The sequence below is a fragment of the Lates calcarifer genome, linkage group LG13, assembly GCF_001640805.2.
Source record: "Lates calcarifer isolate ASB-BC8 linkage group LG13, TLL_Latcal_v3, whole genome shotgun sequence".
NCBI classification, from domain to species: Eukaryota; Metazoa; Chordata; class Actinopteri; family Centropomidae; genus Lates; species Lates calcarifer.
In genome coordinates this window covers 24,588,871-24,604,135 of record NC_066845.1, presented here as the reverse complement: position 1 = coordinate 24,604,135, position 15,265 = coordinate 24,588,871, and the positions used below count along the sequence as shown (strand labels likewise).

General features: G+C 39.9%; 1 protein-coding gene across 1 annotated transcript in view; it reads left to right on the top strand.

Moving 5' to 3' along the window:
• LOC108887158 (protein unc-13 homolog B) overlaps window positions 1-15,265 on the top strand; it is a 162,812-nt gene continuing 147,547 nt past the window's right edge. Inside the window, exons 1-2 of the mRNA XM_051075077.1 lie at window positions 1-279; window positions 14,026-14,055. Of these exons, the coding sequence (XP_050931034.1) occupies window positions 258-279; window positions 14,026-14,055 (52 nt within the window). The 5' untranslated portion in view covers window positions 1-257. The remainder of the gene's footprint in view (window positions 280-14,025; window positions 14,056-15,265) is intronic.

Genomic DNA, 15,265 nt, shown 5'->3' with positions numbered 1-15,265 from the left:
TCTACCGGTTATCAGCTGGTAGTTAGTCGGTCTCTGCCAGTGACAGTCATCCCTCAAACCCTCAGGAACCCCCCACCTGGATTGCCCACCTGTCTCACATCTGTCCGTTGTTTTTTTAATTACACGGTGCGATGAAGCGGAAAGTAAACGACATTTCGGAGTAGTCTCAATGAGTGCCGTGCAACAGGCAACTGGGCTGCAAACTCACTGAGAGGCTCATCGGCTTTGGAGGAACTGTTGCACAAAATCCCGCTGCGATGTCCCTGCTGTGTGTCAGAGGTAAGGTCTCACTCCGTATCTGCAGGCTGCTCTTTTTCTTTTCTTTTTTTTTAATAAATAAAAATATAACACTGAAACAGAAGCATGGGAACAAAAAGTATCTGCTGGAACAGAAAAAAAGCGAAGTTAATCCTGCAGAGATTTCAGAATTTTAGACGAATATCACCGCAAAACCGCGACTTCCTGCAGGAATATTTTCATATCACGGGTAAAATAAAATAAAAATGTACTTTAAACAATTAAAACCTCAAGCAGGCAAGACAGGAAATCTAAAGGGAGATATTCTAATAATATTACTGTATGTTCATTCCTCCTTACAGTGAGCAGTGACTCTGAAGGGTCAGATCACTGCATACATACATCTTGGTGACAGTATACCAAATTTAATGGATCCATATCATGCATGAGCATGAAGTAAAGCTGAACTGTGTATTAGTAGTTTAGTCTGTTAGAAAAAAGGGTTTGCAGTGCAAGTTATTTGTTTAATTGTTTTGTGAATTCTACACCTTAAAGTGCCCGGTCTGAAAAAACAAGTGTGCTGCAGTGAACTAGCATGAGGCTCCACTGATGTTGGCGAGTCAGAGGCAGTGTAATCCAGTATCCAGCAGATCCTTTCCTCATGGAAAGGAAAACCCACAATCCTCTTTCTGCACAAATAAAGTTTATTTGACGTTAACGTGGGGCTTCAGCAGACTGAGGTTATCTTCCAGAGTTAGAGTCTATCATTTACATTGGAAGTAAGATAGGAGGGCATCACTTAAAGGCCTGTGTTAACAGGAGGAATGATTACAGGAACTTTTCATTGTTCTTATGAGCATCTGACTGTTGAATGTGAACCTAAACTTTAATCCTCTGATTTGAAATTCTTAAATAGACACCTCAAGACTTTTTATCTGAAGCAACAAAACCACATTCTTCTGCTTCTGCTTTTTTAAAAAGTTTGGAGCTAGGCTGTGATATGCTGAAGCAGCAGAAAGTTTTACTAACTTTTCTGGTTGACATTTGGCCATTTATATCTACCCATCAGCAGTGACTCCTGTAAAGTAGAAGCTCAGAGAAATATCTAAAGCTCCACGGAGACATTTTGTGATGACACGCTGAAAAGCCACAGTAAAAACAGCCTGAATTAGTGTGTAAGAAGCTGCTCATCCTTAATAAATATTGCTTGTTCTTCTGGATCCCTCATCAGTCTGAGAGGAGGGTTCAGTGATGCTTGACTTTTTAACTGAGTATATTGAATATTGACCTTTAAAAATACAGATCAGTGGAACCTGTGTGCCTGCTTTAGCTGTAGAAGAGAGAGGTCGGGTTGTAAGTAGAAGGGAAGTCAAACTGAATGAGGTTTTGCTTTTTTCCTGCCACGTACTGCCGAGGTGCCCATAGGCAAGCCACCTGATCTGCAGCTGTTTAAGTGAAGCAGATCAGTGGGCAGCAGCAGGAGACAGTGGTTGTACTTTGCAGGTGTGTAACTGAAAGAATAAGAAACAAGTTGCTGCTGAAAATGAGCGTGTGTACTCAGACCGATAAAGTTTAGTTAATTAAAAGAAAAAAATAGATTCATCCCACTCTGCCACCAGTTTATTTAACATCTTGGCTCCTTTCCAGACAACAAATTGCTCTTCTTTCACAGACATGCTGATTGATTTTTACACCATCAAACTATTGTCTGCCTATCTGTAACTCTCAGCCCCTGGCGTATTGTTTCTCACTGATCGTTTCTGACCATTTCTCATCTTGGGTGTGAGTGCTGCCTGAGGCTGGAAGGCCGCCACCACCAAACTCCTCTATTACAGAATGATGAGATGTGGGTGAGGCTGGAGGAGGGGATGCGATGGGTGAAGCACAGCTGGGTCGCGGTGGACTCAGCCAAGTGGAATTATAAAAAAGACCGTTATTTGTTTCATGGCTTGCACAGAGATTGATGGAGAGTGTGTCTCGTGTTCACCTGTGACAGTAAAACCTTCTGTGAATCTGCTTCACACACCTGACTGTTTCAGAGCAGAGGTTTTTGGAGTCGTGCTGCATTCCATTTATTTAGACATAGAGGTTGAGCTGGACGACGCCACACAGGTCACATTTATCTTGATAGCAAAATGCTGCATGAGAATTGCTGCTGGCTCTTCATTCATGCTTTTAAAAGACATTTGCAACAGTTCTGGTGTTGACTTTGGTTGTTTTCCAGTGTTTTGATGACATTTTTATTTTGGAAAAGCTCTAAAAAGCCAGTTTACGCTACGTGCTCAGCACCAAACAGCACAGTGGAGCATTTAGCAGCTAAAGAGCCAGACATTTCCCTCTGAGTTGGTAGAGACCAGAAAGCATCTAGTAGAGGCGAGGCTTGTTGAAAATAGGCAACAAGTTTGCGATATCAACTTCAAAATTGCTGATATATCTCCACTGCTCCCATGTAGGCAAACACTGGTTATCACAGGTTTGAATTGTACAGGATTCAGACAATTAATGTTTGAAAACTGAGGTTGAGAAAGTGATACGTTTGATTCGTTTCAGCCACACATAGTCAGGTGTGTGGTTCTCTACAAATTAAGTGACAAAGAAGAAAGAAGGTTCAGGGTTTGAACCCTGGTTTGCCCGGGGCTTTTCTGTGTGGAGTTTGCATGTTCTCCCTTCAGTCATCTTTAATTTCCCTCCACAGAAAAGCCCGTTCTGATCTGATGTTGCTGTCGACACGATGATATGATTTTTCTTCCAAAACTGCTAAAGTCAATGTTGAAAAGTAAATGTGTTTTATAATGTGACGGCACTAAAGTTAAAGTTTAGTTATGATCAGACTTTCCTGCTCTTTTGCTCCTGTCATAATTACTGTGGCTGCTAAACTTGCTGAAGTGACTAATGATGCTTTCTGCTGTTAAGACAGTGTTCTCATCTCCACCTGATATGAGGTGAAAATATTTTAGTTATAACTCTGTATTCCCTCATCCTCCTGACCAATGATAAAAACATCTAACCTAAACCAGAGGTTAAGTCTTTTCCCCCGGTCATGCCAGATACTCTCTCTCTGATAAAAGCAGTCCTGCTGTGGGAAACGCAGACAAACCAGAAGAGTTTGTTCCTTGATGCTTCTCAAAAACCCATTTTCCTCATTCCTTGTTCCTTGTTGTGTGTTGAGGGCCCTCAGAGCCAGCATGGCGGCTGCAGAGAGTGAGTGGCTGCAGATGAAAAGCTGACGATGGGGAGGACGCAGTCTCTGACAGCTCAGCTGGTACCCACACTCAGCTATTTCTGGACGGCAATCAGCAGTAGAATAAATGCATACAGTAATGGCATTGCATCATTTGTGGAGTGTTGAGTCAGGCTGCTGTGAAGAAACTGCATTAGAAGAAATTATACTGCAATAATGAGAGATAAATACATGCAGGTGGACTGTCGGTTAAGTCGAGGCGAGCGAGGCGAGGGATTCAATCTCTTTGTCGTTTGTGCAGGTCAGCACAAAAACCGGAGCTTGTGTAATTTTTATTTTGTAATGCGAGATAATGACGTGCTGTGGATTCATAAAGGTAATATCTGAAAGCACTTTTTTAGGTCACCAGATGCCATAGGTAAGGACAGTAGGTGAGGACAGACCGGGTCAGTCAGCACACCGGCACTCTGTGCTGGAATGACACGGACACAAGTAAAGCTTCAGCGGCCCGTCTGGGAAGAGGGGGGGGTGGGGATAGAGAGGGAATAATCCCCCGGCCATCTGCTGCTTTTGCTGCTCTGTGTGTGTGTGTTTATGCTCGTGTATATGTGTGCTACACTGCGACTCACGTGGGACAGCGACTCTACTTCCTTCTTCACATTCCCTCCCTTTCATGATAACGCTACTTCCTGGTATCAGTCGTGCCTCGCCTCTGCTAGACTCTCCTTACACTTAATCCTCACTGCTGGCCACTCAGACTTTTTCTTTAGTTGTGCAGCTCTGGACCTGTGACTAAAATCTTCTGGGTTTTTTAGCTATGAAGTTTTGTACATGCATACATGATCCTCACATGATGAATCTTGTTGATTTTCTTCATCCTTATGGTCACATTTTTCACTTATCCAGAGAAATATGCCTGTGCCTTCATTTTATAAAACACCTTTTAACATCTGGCCTGAGACAACAGATGGAAAAAGAACATTTACAGTTATTTTCCTGTTTATAAATAAACATTTGGGACGGTACATTCAATTAATCTCAACTATTCTATAGCCGAAACAGATTCAGCATTGTTTATTGGACATTGAACTTGAAAAGAAAAGTTCATTAAAGAAAGATATACTGTAATATTTTAATGCAATTTATCATATCTGCCAGTATATACACACATAGAAAGATAGGTCTTTTGACAGAGCAATATTAATGTAACACCAGCGTTAGAGTCCAGGTCCAGAGAAGCAGATGTTTGAACTTGACTTTAACACTGTACAGTCACTTATTCAAAGGAGCTGATTTATGGTTCAGGACGTGGGTTTGGTTCATGATTAGTATTATTAAGTCATACATACTGATGAAGATTTAGATTAGATTAAATGTGTGTGTGTGTGTGTGTTGTCATCATCCACGAAGCCTCCTCCTCCTCCTCCTCAGACCCCCTGATCACTCCTGGACTTCTTGAGGTGTCTCTAATTGGCTCGTTATCGTGGAGAGGCAGGGACACAGCAGGCAGACAAATCTCTGTTCATTTGTGATTATGCAAGATGCTGTTACGTACACATGCTACTGTACCGTACATCAGGCACACACAGAGCCTGAGGAAGAGAAAAATATTCAGAAAAACAAGCAGAGTCATTTTATGTTACTTAACCCAATAAATGAATAAATAAACTGGATGAATAAACATGTAGATCCACAGCAAACCACAAATCCAGTAACTATAGAAGCTGTGATTATACAGGACTCAAAACATAAACAATTCCTGTGACAATAATTCAGTTAAAACACAATTATTTTCACAAATTTTGGTAAATTACAAACAATATACAGTTAAAATGTAACAAACAAACCTTTTACAGTGCAAATATCTCGAATCTCTTAACTAATGATGAGGAATATCTGTATCTCATCTTCAAGACCAAGTCGGACACTGTTCAATAGTGTCTGACCAATCGTGGATTTTTTAGGGCCTGATAACAAAGCATCATATTTTAACTTAACCTCTGTCGTACTCAAGGAATCCTTTGGCATTGGTAGCACTACTCTAGGTGTGTTTTGGTCTGTACTGGACTCAGTCTTCACACAAGCTTGGTAAATGATGCATTATTTAAAAGCTCCAAGTCTCCTGATTTCTTTCTGTGTAAATCATTTTAGGAAACTCATATCACTGACAAAGAATAGGCTCACACACGCAATATAAAAGGGGCTTGAGCTTGTGCACAACAATATAGGTATCTTTAAAGGGTTTAAACACATAACATTAAAACATATCTTTGATTTTTGACTAAGATATGTTGGACAAAATATTTCTATATCACCTGAAAAATACTTTTGTCTTTTCTGTACTGTGATATTTTTGATACCTGTCAGTTGACATGCAGACTGATCCTGATATATCTGTGATTCATGCAAACAGACCAGTTCCACAAGTGGGTGTGTGACTGTTTGCATAAATCCACTGTTAGCATAGGGCCACAGAGAACAGTGAACAGCGAGTGTAAAATGCTCAAACACACCTGAGTCAGTGTATCGTGACTGACACACAAAAACATGGGCAGACACATAGATCCATAATAGTCGTATTTATTAGGTTGGCTTGGCTGCAGGTCTGCAGGGGCTGTCATTTAATGGAAGTGAGAGGGTGTTAATGACATGGCCACCAGGTTGCCAACCTCCACACACTCAAACCCACCGCGAGTCAAAGGACTAGAGCTAAAAATAGATCCACCGTCTGGCCTCTTGTAATGACACTGCTCTCCGCCTGTCTGCCTGCTGAGTGTGTCAGCTCTGCCGCTGCTGTTGAGCAGGTTTTTTTTAGATTTTTTTAAGGTGTTAGTGCACCTGAGAGAATAAGTGAAGAATGAAGGATTAATGAGATGCTTGATAAGTAATGTTTTACTTTACTAATTCCCAAAGAGACATTCTTTTCTTTTGCTTGTGCACCTACAGGTAGATCAACAGGTCAGGAATTGTTAATAGTTAATTTAGTTAATCATACACCAATCATCAGTGACAAGTGGTCAATAATATTGATCATCTCGTTACAATACAGTGACTGACATTCATCTGGATGTTGGCAACAACACTCCCTGATGACAGGGACAATGCTCCTGCCAGAAATATCTCCAGGAACACAACAGAGAGCCCAAGGTGTGGACCTGGCCTCCAGACTCCCCAGATCCCAGTCTGATCCAGCATCTGTAGGACCTGACAGATACTGTGTAGGTCCCCCTCATGTTGCCAGCTCTGACCCGTCGGAGCCTGAACACAGGACCTCTGGGGGTGTCCTGTTGTGTCTGACACCGGCGCCTCCATGGATCTGGATTGTTCCAGTGTGTCCCACAGGTGCTGGATCAGATTGGGATCTGGGGATTTTGGAGGACAGGTTTGCCTTCGTCTTGCCCCTGTTTTAAACTAACTCTGTCAGTAGCCATTACTCAGATTTAATCATTAATCTAAACCCGTACAGGGAAGAGAGCCGGTTGAATCTCTGAAATACTCAAACACCGGCAGTGTTAAAGTCTTACACCGCTCCCAGCGCTCTCACTGTATGTGGCCTGGTCTCAGTCAGGTACAGACTCCTGCCGAACAAGCCGGTGTGTCATCTCTTGGCGTGGACCAGCAGCTTCAGAGGCTCGAAAAATGTCTTTAATTCACCTCTGAGAGGTTATTTCCACCCTCTGAGCTTCAAAGCTGCACTTTCACATGTCACTTCAAAGGGATCAAACCAGAACCACCAGAGGAGCCATTAAGTGGTCGCAGTCAGAGCTTCAATCTAATGAAGAGAAGAATGTCATTGGTGTACAGCAGAAATGACATATAATCATTTTGGCTTTGTAATATTGTCAGCTGTCATTATTTCTTCAAAGTCAGGCTGAAATTATGGTCTATACTGATGGCACGGGTTGCATTCGTCGCTGACGTGATCTGTAGATTTTGAACTCCTGTGGCTTCAGTAACCTCAACAAGTGAATAAATAAAAGTACATAATCTTTTGTGTTTATTTAAAAAAATGTAACAGATTGGGGGGGGGAAAGAAGGACATATATTCTTAGTATGTAATGCTAAATGTCCTGTATTTATCATGAATTTTTGCATGAGTTATACCATTGTTAAATAGAAGTGTAACACCAACATCTAGTCAGGTAATTTGCAAACTAACAGCTTGAGATTCATTAATGAAATGGCATTCATTTTTGCACAAATACCATAGTAGTCTAACTAATTGACGACATGATCTTGTGTAGTTTGATGTCTGGGGACTTTGATTTCTCTCGTGTTTGGGCCATCGTACTGTCAACACTATTTCATGATTCTTGTAAATAAATCGCTGAGATTTGAGAATGTTCTGACTTTGTTGAGTAGAAGTGAGACAGGTTGTAAACAAACCTCTAAGTTAGCAAAGACAGCTGCCTGTTGTAGGCATTCATTATAACTTACAGTCTGTAGTTGTGCATTCACAGCTTTCCTGTGCATTGAGGGATTATTAATAAAATTTCAGAGCTGCTCACTTTCAGTTTTTCCTCCAAATGAAGTGGTTTAGATAAGCTGGCTAAACTTGTTTACAACCTGTCAGAGCAGGTTTTTACCTTCCTTTCCTGACCCGTTAGATGTTGTTGTGGTGATGTAGCAGCATTAGCAGGTCTCAGACTTTTTAACTGACAGGAATGACGGCCAAAATGATGAATATGAAGTTGTAATTAAACAGAATTTCATTTAAAATAAATTTTAAATGAGGAGTAAAGTGTAGGTGTGGAGAAATATTAATGGTGGTTCGTCTACAGCATGCACAGACATTACAGATGAGTATGACATAATATTTCTCAGACAGTGCAGCTCTTCGCCAGCAGGTTTAATCTAATCCATGACTCATCATGTGAGCATCAGCCTGTTGTTTTCCCCACATATCCACCACGGCTCTCTTCAATATCTCCACTTTATTAAGCCCCTCAGAAAGCTCTGGATGCTCCATAAGGTGAAAAGTTAGCTGCTTTTTAACTTCTGCTAGTGAAAGGGGGAAAAGACAGCCTGCACTTTCCCACACAACCGTCTCTCTTTGTTACTCACCCTCAGCACAATGCAGCAGGGTCCGGTAGGCTTCAGCCCCGCTTAAGGCATTAGCTCGGAGGGATTATCCCACCAGCCAAACGTTTGGGCACCAGCAGCACGCATCCTCTCATACAATCACTCCAGCCGACACGTGTCTGATATCTGGCCTGCTTTACTACCTCTGATCAGGCTCGTCCTGGGGACCTGTGCGACGGCGCTGAATGTGACACTGACCTTTGTTTTATTTTCTCCATCTGACTGAGAATGATTGTAACAAGCCACTACTGGATGATCTATTGTAGGAATCCACTGACATTTAATTTGATACTTGATTTATTTTGCTGTCTTTTGACATCTTTAGTAGTTTTTCATGTTTTTCTTTAAAGGGGAATACTGAGTGTATAACTTGAGTCAGCATCAGTTGGGGCTGAAGACTAAGTTTGAAATGTAAAAACAGAGGATGCAGGGTTAGAAAGAGGTGAGCTAACCAGACCCTGTAGCTCGCTCCTCTTCAGGCTTCAGGCTACATTAGCCGCTGCTAGCATAACACACCCGAATCACTGAGTGAACTGCTGCCATTTGAGTTGAATTGTGGGTAATGTAGGCAAAGGAATGGGTGGAATTGATGGGTTATTATATAAAATATAATCAGAGGAAAGATATTTTTATCAACAAAGCATATTTCAGTGCACGTAAAACTGTACAGAATGATGTAACATTTAAAAAGAAAAAAAAAGATTGAATGAATTTCACCATGAAATAAAAATGTGAATAAAGGTCTTTAACTTTTTTTTTTTTTTGCCAGAAGACTGCCTTGGATTTTTCCTGTTTTGAATGTAATATTTAAAATTCAGTTTAAAAAAAAAAAAGGAGCAATAGTTAATAGTAAAACCTGTAGGTAATAACCTCAGGTGTGTTGCTGAGTTCAGAATAAATCTATGATGTTTCAACATCTGATATTTGAGAGTTGCTGGAAAACATTGTTGCATTATGATAGGGAAATCAAAATTTCCAAGCTATATAAGTGCACATGAATGCACCATAGACTTTTATTTAATCCTCATGTCAAACTACATTTCTGTGCAGACTTAAATAAATAATAAACTTAAAAATGAAGTATTTTTGAATGGATGAAAAATGTGTAGTGGTAATTCTGTGGTTTGAGTATATATTAGCACCGTATATTTTACTGTAACACGCCGTTCATACCTGTACATTTTCCTTTTCTTTCTTTTAGCTGTGAAATCATGTGCAAAAGTGACAATAGCATCACTGCATGAGGCAGTAAACACCACAACCACTGAGAACAATCAAATCTGAACAATGTTTCTTAGAATTTTAAAGAATTCTTTGACAAAAATATTGCGACATTTATGCTCTTTTTGCTTTTGGTTTTGATGTGATGTCTGATAGCATGTGACCAGTATGACCAGCTCTGTGCTTGAAATATGCATTATATCAGAGAGGGGTGTGAGATCTGACAGCTGGCATCTCTCGGCTGTGAAAAGACAATCTCACAGATCTATTAGAAAAAACATGGGAAGTGTGTATTTTAATGTCAGTGATGCTCTGAGGAGCATTCATCCTCAGTGGCTGCGATGCTGAAAGGTGATGATCATTCAAACAAACAGGAGAGGATGCATCTGTCAAGTGATTTACAGTGTCTGCTGTGGTTCGACTGAACGCAGAAACATTACATAACACAGCTGAGCTGAGAGCAGCACTGAGCTTCAACATTTGGCTCAAAAATTATGACTGATGTGATTTTCAGACCCATTCTTTTCTTTATTTTCAGAGAATAAAATTATATTTGGATTCTGCTTTGACAGAAGCAGGGGTGGCCCTTTTTATTTATTCATTTGAACAGTGATAGCTCATAGAGGACGCCATAAAATCTCAAGTTTATGCTGCTGTGATTAAAAAAAACCTTCCCATGAGGCTTGTAAAACATCTTCACACAAATAAAAACCAGACAGCACAGCTTCAGTGGTGCTGCTCAGATTCTGACCCTCTTCTTTACTTAACCAAAAACAATTAATTGCCAGCCTGGGATCCATGAAATCACACAAACAAATGATAACAAATTGTGAACTGTGCTGTCATTTTGTCTCAAACAGATCAGTGTCCTGACATAGCGTCTCCCCTGGGGGACCTATCAGGTATTAATGCAGCATGTGTATCCACTTAGCTCGTCTCTGCTAAGTGGATGCTTCTCTCACACACTTTTTACACCTTTTTCCTCCCTTGCACTGTGTGAGGAAGCAAGTCAAGTCAATTTTATTTATACAGTCATAACTGAAGTTATCTCAGGGCTCTCTTCATAGAGACTCTACCCTGTGAGTTAGCACTTTGGCGACAGTAGCGAGAAAAACTTCTTTTAACAAGTAGAAACGTTGAGCAGAGCCAGAGTCAGTGGGCGGTTCTTTTCTTGTTTTGCAGATCTAAATCTACATACTAATTATTTAACTTAAACTCACTAATATAGAATTAAATGTGATTTGAGGTGCCACACCCCTGTAAGACAAACCAGGGAACCAGGGTGATGCTATCTTCCAGGCTGGCCTACAAAAATACATCATCCCTGCACCTCTATATTCCCACTGATAGTAGTAACACAGATGAAAAAAAAAAACCTTACTTAACAGGGTAAAAATGGTAAATTTAGGATTGTAAATAAAAAATATTGGTATTTATTTAATATGTTTTTTTAGCAATCGATAATGAACACCATGTCCAACAAGGCCTAGATCAGGGGTCGAACTGAAAGTGGATAAAAACAAATGAACAAAATGAGGCAAGTCAACGGGTACAGTGAAGATTTTTTTAGACAGCAGTTAAAAAGTTGGAAAAATTGAATAATAAATATAACTTCTAATAGCAAGTCTTCAGTAGAGACACATCTCTCTTCTCTTCTCCTGTCCTGTAGCATCATTGTGAGAGTCTTTCACAGTGTCAGGCCATTCACACAGGTATTGTCAGTGGTTCAGTTGGCGCTGCACCAACGAGGCCACCAGGCTTCCTGTGAGCCTCTGCCGCCAAGCCTGGCACGAGTGACACACAAGGCAAGCTGTGCTGACAGTTTAAGACAAATGACCTGTTAACGATCTCTCTCTCTCTCTCTCTCTCTCTCTCTCTCTCTCTCTCTCTCTCTCTCTCTCTGCGTATTCTTCTCAGTGTCTGTGTCTCTTATCACATCGCACACTTTTGGGCTGTGATTGAACAGACGTATTGATCTCACCCTGGGTGAGAATATGCATTTAAACTTGATTTAAACAACTAAATTACCTTATAAGGGAATAAACCTTTATACTGCTGCATAGTAAAATAACTACAGCACATTTCCTGGGGGTGTAATTGCATCGTAGATCAATATCAGTGACTTTCTAGCCCGAAGACCAGAACACATTGGCATTTTAAGACACTGGCATTTCAGGACATTCTGTGCTGCTGTTGTTGTTTGCATTTCTTCAAGACTCCTTACTTTTTACATGACTTCCAAACTTTCAGGCCACCTGTTGTTGATGGTATAACACAGCCCTTACAATGTATTAGTATCGGTGCATTTTGGAGTAACACTATCAAAAACATGACATAAGTTCCTGTGTATTTTTTTGTGTATCTGTACACTTACGGACAGCCTATACAGTCAGAACAACTGGGCATTCACTAGCAACTAGCTAACTTTACAAAAATGAATATATATATATATATATATATATATATATATATCATCACTCCCATATGAGTCAGATCTATAGACATTTTGAATTATCATAGAAGGAAAATAGCTAATTAAATGAAATGCTTTTGGTCCAGCGATTACTGCAGTGCAACCATAGACTGTATATAAAATATATATTATTTTTATATTCGAAATTCATATATGTAATATTTATTAACATTAATATGTATTTATATTATTTTATTATTATCATTATGTATATTTTATATACAGCCAATGAGTACAACGCAGCAATCAGTGTTATTAATAACACCTGTTTTTGACCACTAGGGGGCAGAAGGAAACAAACTCAGTGCAAAGTACTTTCCGCCTTAGGTGCTAATGCTAATGCTTTAGCATCGAAGTACATTTAAACATTTAACTAACATGTTGTTTGCTGTGTACCTGATGAATGTAAATTAAAAACGTACTTTTAACTCTAGTTTTGTCTCCACTGCTGAGGGAAATAACTGTTTTGTTAACGGGAACTTCTTTACTTCTTTTCTTTCCTTTTCTCCTTTCCTTACCACCTAGCTTAATTGCTAACGTTAATGTCTGTCTGCCATTTGGTGCCAGGTAGTGCACAGCTGGCTTAGAAAGTAGAAAACAAGTAGAAAGTTCTGCTGAAAGTTTTACACAGAACAGATCACAGGAGAGGATTAAACTATTGTTTTTGTACAGATACAGTAGAAGAAGCAAAAATATTAAGCTAAAAGTGGCAAAAATCAAGTGCTGAAGCTAAGTAGCGCTAACGCTAGCTAGCCTCTGAGTGGAACACTCCATTCAATGCCAGTATGAGAAAAATGACACTTTTGGAGCTTAAAGCGATATTTACTCTGTTATATAAAACATCTTTATTGTGATAAAATGGCCCTGTAGGTAGGAAAAACACATTTCTGTCATTGGAAATGCATCTGTCCACCCACAGGATAAATCATTAACGGTTTCCCATCACTGATGTGTCATACCCCTGAATGGGTCCAGTGTTTGAGTGGGTTAAGTTAATATTTATGAATTTAGCAGTAGACTGTTTCCATTGTCTTTTCACAACTCGTTTCCTTGTTGCTTGTTGGCTCACACAGAATACATTTTGACTCGATCCATTACCTACACTACAAACCGCCAACACAGACACATGGTTTTATGTTTTAATAATGAGCTTAGTCAGAAGAGGAAATCATCTGGAAATAATAAGTCACATTAAATGTAAAAGCCTTAGTTGATAGAGTTTATTTTCTACTGTCAAACACGCCAGACTAAGTGCTCTGACTTTGTACAACACGTTGAATCTTCTTCATTAGGGATAATTGGTTACTGGGCTATTAAAAACAGTTTATATTATGTACAACCACAGTTTTTGACAATTTTTGCTGATGCTTTCACTAGGAAAGTCTGTATATTTATGTTTTGACAATTCTTAAACAATGTGAAAATAGTAGAAAGTCTCTATACTAATTAGACATGTTGATGATGATGATCTGCTGTACATGTTATCCTCCATTTCAACACAAATACAGTGTGGCAGAGGTTTCAAACTGTTTTCAGTTTCTAGGTGGGAATTGTCAGCTTCCTTTTATATCATTTTACCGCAAAGTTAAAACAATGTCTTGTGCATTTCTCATAAACATTTTAAATGTTCTGTGTTTTCCCCTAAGCCTCTCTAATCTCAGTTTAGTTCAGTATGTTAGAGAAGATGAACAGAAAAAGAAGCATGTGTTCAGGTCAGAGGGGATAAATATCTTGCAGGGTTCATAAAACCATCTTACTCCATCAAAAAAAGATGACATAGATGACATTAACATTTCATCACTAATCTGTGTTTTCTCTTTTTGTCTTGCAGTAAAGAAAGCCAAACTCCACGGGCCACCAGGTAAGGGCTTCAACACATCATACCACTGTTATTTGAACATGGAGAGCTGTAATTGTGATGATAAGGAGGCTTTACTGCTTTCTGGAGGGACAGCTGTATTGCATACAACCACTTGAATGATTTTTATTGTATGTAATTTCTTTTTGTGTGAAAACTGTGACTTTCCACTTACCCACTTCTTAGTGCGTCACTTAAAACCACATCTGTTAACCTCATGGTGGTTCTATGGGAGAAGTGAAGGGATCATCAGTGTCACTGCCTGAGAACAAATCCATTAAGCAAGTAGATGTTGAAATATTTCTCATAAAACTTTGACGTGCTGGTGGTGCAACAGGAAAAGTTAGGGGCTCGCCAAAGTCATTAGGATCCATTCTCCAGGCACCATTAATGTCTGTACAGAATTTCAGTCCATCAAATAGTTGTTGAGATATTTCAGTCTGGATCAAAGTGGTGGATCAACCGACTGACCGGCATTGCTATTCATAAAGTCATGCCACTAGCATGACTAGCATACTACAGAGAGTGTAAAGATGTTTTTATACCACAGACTTTTCAAGCTTTTCAACTTAAAAGCAACAGTATTTCATTATCAAAAAAATCTAGTTTTTATTATGAGTTACCGTCAGTACTCAAAAGGTAAGATCAGCAGCATCAGTTCTTTGGCAAATACTTTCTCAAGATACTTGTATTCGTAAATGATGAATGTTGTCTCTCAGAGGCAAAGGTGGAAGTAGTGGAGGTGCTGCAGAACGTCTTAGGGAGCAGCTCTGAGTGGATGTCTGGTGGACAATGTGTTGAACTTTCACACAGGTGACTACTACTAAGTATGAGGACTTGTTGCATAAACCTTTGTGGACCTTTTGTGCAATTTACTAATGTCCCAAAATGGTTCAGATGATTGGTCAGATGTGCTTATAGTACCTGTGCCCCTGTGCGTCAACAATTCAGCAGCCAGTCAAAAGTGCGAGTCCGTCTTGTCGTCCATCTTTCTTCTCTTTATTTGCGTCTTTTTTTTCCCACTTCTTTGCTGGTTGCAGCTGCTCGTCCTTCCATCCTCTCTGCAGGCGATGATGAGGAGTGAACAACAGCGACAAGTGGGAGAATAAGAAATCAAGCCAGAGAAGGAGAGAAGAAAAATCAATAGATCATCATAGACAAAGGGCCACCTGCTAGCCTGAAATGACAACGTGTCATCCCGGCATAAAGGAGA